The sequence below is a fragment of the Geospiza fortis genome, unplaced genomic scaffold (assembly GCF_000277835.1).
Source record: "Geospiza fortis unplaced genomic scaffold, GeoFor_1.0 scaffold138, whole genome shotgun sequence".
NCBI classification, from domain to species: Eukaryota; Metazoa; Chordata; class Aves; order Passeriformes; family Thraupidae; genus Geospiza; species Geospiza fortis.
The window spans coordinates 10302870-10307240 of NW_005054307.1; the positions used below are offsets into that span (position 1 = coordinate 10302870).

Sequence of the window (4371 nt, forward strand, 5' to 3'; positions counted from 1 at the left end):
CTGACATTCATGCTTCAGCATGTTTTTCTAAGATATTCAAGTCAAATTTGGTGTTTAAATTTGGCAGGGAATTCTAGAAAAATAAAAGGATTCAAAATCTTGAAAAAAAGGTCACAGAATCATAGAATACCTTCAGTTGGAAAGAACTCATAAGGATCATCAAGGACAATTCATCACAGGACACCCTAACACTAAACTATATGACTAAAAGCATTGCCCAGACGCTCCTTGAAGTCCTTGCCCATGGGAAAATGGTCTAGACTTTTTTTTTATAAGAAAGGAAACAGTGATAAAGCAAAGGAAGAAAACAAATACTAATTTTAGAGATAATATAAAGAACAAGCATTTTTCCAGTTATTTTTATAACAATATACTGGTATCCAGGAAATATGACTGGGCTAATTATTTGTTCTTCCACTATCCATTATTCAAACAACAGTCCAAAAATGCATGTTGATTATTTCCAATGATTGCTGAGCTCAGTTAACAAGAAGTGGTTAAACGGTGGTACAAAAGGTTGATGAGTGTATCTGCAAACCAGCATCCAGATGCAAGATTTAAAAGCTAAGGCTGAATTTCTGTCTTTAGTATTTAGTTGTTGATTTGACCCCACGAGTTCCACATGTCTCCTCAGCAGAGACAGTGGGACTGTAGTTAGATATAAACTTGTGACCACCTGCTTTCCCAAAGAAGAATAGTTTGCCTTCAATGAGATGCCATCCTTTTTTGAGGGTAAAATTTGTGCCACGTAGTCTTGTTTTGTAGAAATGTGGCATGTGACAGAATGTTTCCTTATTTAGCACTCAGAGTTTTTACCCAACTATCCACCCTGCAAAACCAAGGAGGACCGGCCGCTGTCCTCTCCTCAGCAGGATTTTGCCACCAGCAACTCTTCCCATCCAGGTTTTGCTGAAGGGAAGGAAAGGAAACAGCATTTCCAATTATGTTCTCTGGGCTCTTGCTTGTTCTCTCTCTTGTTCACAGTTCTTTGCCGCTGGCGGGTAAGTGCCTCCTGCTTGCTTCCTGTGGAGGTTGTCGTGAAAGTGCTTCCACTCCTCTGGCTCTTCTGGGTGGTTGTGGTTCTGTGGTACTGCCAATATGTACATTATAAGTTTGGGGATGGGGAACCTCTTAATGGCAGGCAAGAGGCAGGGGAACAATCTCACAGAAAAAAAGAAAGGGTTAGAGAAGGAGCCAGAGACTCAGTCCTTAATGGTTTTATTAATATATAGTGGCACTATCATTTCAATAACCCCAGAAGATCAGACCTAAGAAAACATATGTTTAAATTATGTTTTAAAAATATTTAATTCTTTCCTACTGATTTTTGAGCTGTTGTTGTCTGGGTAATGCATTGCAAAATAAGGCAGGGAAAATCTCCAGGAGTAGTGAAATGCAGAAATATTGGTAGGATATTAAGATATTCACAGATGATGGCTGTAAAGGGGGTTTCATTAACTGTTTGGAATAGACTCATTGAATTCACTGGCCTTGATAAAGTGGATGGATTTTTTTTTAAATAAAATTGGATTAAGTTTAGGAAATATCTTGTGGAATTGCAGTGTGCAACACTGTAGCTATCCCTTTAGCTGCACTTCTCTTGTGGGTATTCTGCAGACCTGAATGTTTAAGGTTAAATCCTTTCACCTTTCTAACTCCTGAGGATTTTCACACTTTGTCTCAGAGTATATGGTATTTTTTTAATCACCACAGTCTCCCTGCAGGCCAGAAGAATTATTTTCAGTGTACTGTATATTATCAATTACATTGACTTCAATCTTTTTGCAAGCTTTTTAAGGAAATGTCTTTAACTTCTTAAATAGATTTTTAATAAATATGACACCCACTGCTCAAGACATGTATCACTGGTTATGAATCCCACAACTTTTGGCAGGAAATACAACCAGATGGGTCATCAAGTACAAGACAAGGCAGCAAATTCATAGGCACGATTCACAACTGCTTCTGATAAACTCATTGCAGGACTGAAATTACCTCCCCTGCTTCTACCTTACCTTGCAGCCAACACTTCAGGCTTGATCAGGTAAACTGCCTGGTGAGCTGGGGACCCAATTCCTGGTGCAGGTGCACCTTCTGACTTCCACCAGCCTTTACTCATTTTACTACTTCCCAGCCTTTGCTACTTTCTCAGACTGCGACTGATTTCCCAAAGTCATTCCGAGTTTTATAGTCCATGGCTCATAGTAGGGGATGGCAGATCTTGTAGTCAGCAAGGCTGAGGAGCCCACAGTGACCCCTGAGAAGCTCAGGCTAGTTCACTGACATTTATATGATGAAAAGGAAAGGTGGATTTGGGGGAGAGGAGGCAAATGGTTCAGCAAAGATGGCTGTGTGCCGACTAGGAAACCTGTAAGATCTGGAAGGGTGAGAAAAGTTTGTTGAGGTCAGAGGTCTAGAGGCCATGCCTCTGAGGATAGGCTGGATGGAACAATGGTAACGGCAGTGTGGCTCAGGGAATTCAGGGCTGATGTAAAACCACCCAACAAGCTGTGCTCAGCTGCTGCTGCTGCCCACCACTGATCCACAGCATGGTCATGCAACCATGACATACATTTTCTATTGTCTACTTTATTTTTAATCAGTAGAATTGGTGTTGTTCTGGACGCTGTTGAAAAATAGAATGTTTTTATCTGACATGAATGCAATGACTTCTTGTTCATGTGAATGGGAAGTAGAATAATATCACATATCCACTATACACATATATTCTACAATAACCATTTGCTATGTGTTGTTTTGTTTTACAGACATTAAAACATTTTTACTGTATAATAAAGTCAACAGGCTCTGTCTTGAGGCATCTATTGCACAGTCAGTTAGAACTGCCACTTGCAATCAAGACAACGAATCACAAAAATTCAGGTGGATCACAGATCATCAGCTTATGAGTGTGAAATTTAAACTATGCCTGGGGGTACCATTGAAGAAGGATCAGACCATGGTCACCCTGTATCCCTGTAATCCAAAAAGTTGCAATCCAAGGAGAAGATTTATTTTTCAGTCCTGGCAATGAAGAGCATGATAACGTTTTGTTAAAGGAGGAGCTGAGTGCAAAGAATAAATGGAATATCTATGGGGCCATGGATATTTTATGTTCCCAAGGATATGAAGGTACAAAAAATTGATTCTTTACTCCTTTGCATTAATTACTTTGTGAGTGTTAGAATATTTAGGATCTTTGGCTCTGACTATTCTGACTCCTTCAGTGACCACCAGAGTTTTAGAAAATCCATGCACTGAGGTACCTAACTTTGAATTTAATGTAATATTTATGTCCAAGCATGTATTATATACACACACTTTTTTAGTCTATTCATTATAGTACATAAGTATTTTGAGTACGGTAAGTATTACATGTACCCTCTATATATTCTATAAATACATATTATTAGTGAATGTGTATACACATACTTACTCTCATACTAAGTATAGCATTCTATTCTATGTATAAGTATACTCTAAAGTCACTATTGCTCACCACAGTGTGTCACTAAATTATTAACAGAGCACATAAACACTGGTAAGTTTCTTATACAGTCACGGGGATATGAAATTTGCATCCCCATGAATGAAAGACAATATGGGTGTACTGAGAAAGGTCTGAAAGTTCTGATTTAAGCAGAGGAAGCATGGCTTTTTTGATTCAGCAGATGAGGATGCTCATGGAATAATTACAGTCACCAGCGCAATTACCTTTTCTGATTAGCTGAAGTCTGATTGTTCTGAATGGCTTTCCCACATCCAGTATGAATGCTGTAAAAGCCACCTCACAGGATATTTGAACACTGAACTCTTAGGTTTGCATGTGGGAAGCTGCTTCACTGTACGAGATACTTAGAATAGTCACTGGAATAAAAACACAGTGAAATAGTCTAATATATGTTTACTTTTTTCCTCAGGAATCAAGACTTATAAATATTAGCTCCTGCTCTTGCACATGCTATATAAATCTTAACATTGTTTGAAATAGAAGTATCTTAGGGTACAGCTCTGGATTCTTATTAAGATTATAAAAGAGTCCTGGTCAGAAATTTAATTATAGACTTCATCTATGATACATTACTTTACATCAGAATAGCACTGCTCTAAATATATGTCAGCAGCTGAAATCTGAAAAAGTGCTGGGTTTTTTGATTATGGGACAGGAACCATGGAAAGCACTTTGAGATGCAATTCTGCCCCAGACCTTACTTTTTCCCTAGTTTACGTACATTTGTTACTTTTCATACTCATGTTATCATTTGATCTCCTCAGAGACCTTCACGCTGCTGGGAAATGCTTTTGGGGCACCGTGTGTTTTCCCGTTCATGTACCAGCAGCAGTGGTGGGGGGGGGGGGCGGGCGCGGGCG

The 4371-nt window shown here is 39.0% G+C and overlaps 1 protein-coding gene across 1 annotated transcript in view; it reads left to right on the plus strand.

Moving 5' to 3' along the window:
• Positions 1-852: 852 nt before the first annotated feature.
• LOC102033094 (macrophage mannose receptor 1-like) overlaps positions 853-4371 on the plus strand; it is a 33006-nt gene continuing 29487 nt past the window's right edge. The window contains 5 exon segments of the mRNA XM_031066809.1: positions 853-1001; positions 2769-2991; positions 2993-3132; positions 4276-4368; position 4371. The exon segment at position 4371 is cut by the window's right edge and continues 41 nt beyond it. Coding sequence (XP_030922669.1) covers positions 944-1001; positions 2769-2991; positions 2993-3132; positions 4276-4368; position 4371 — 515 coding nt within the window. The 5' untranslated portion in view covers positions 853-943.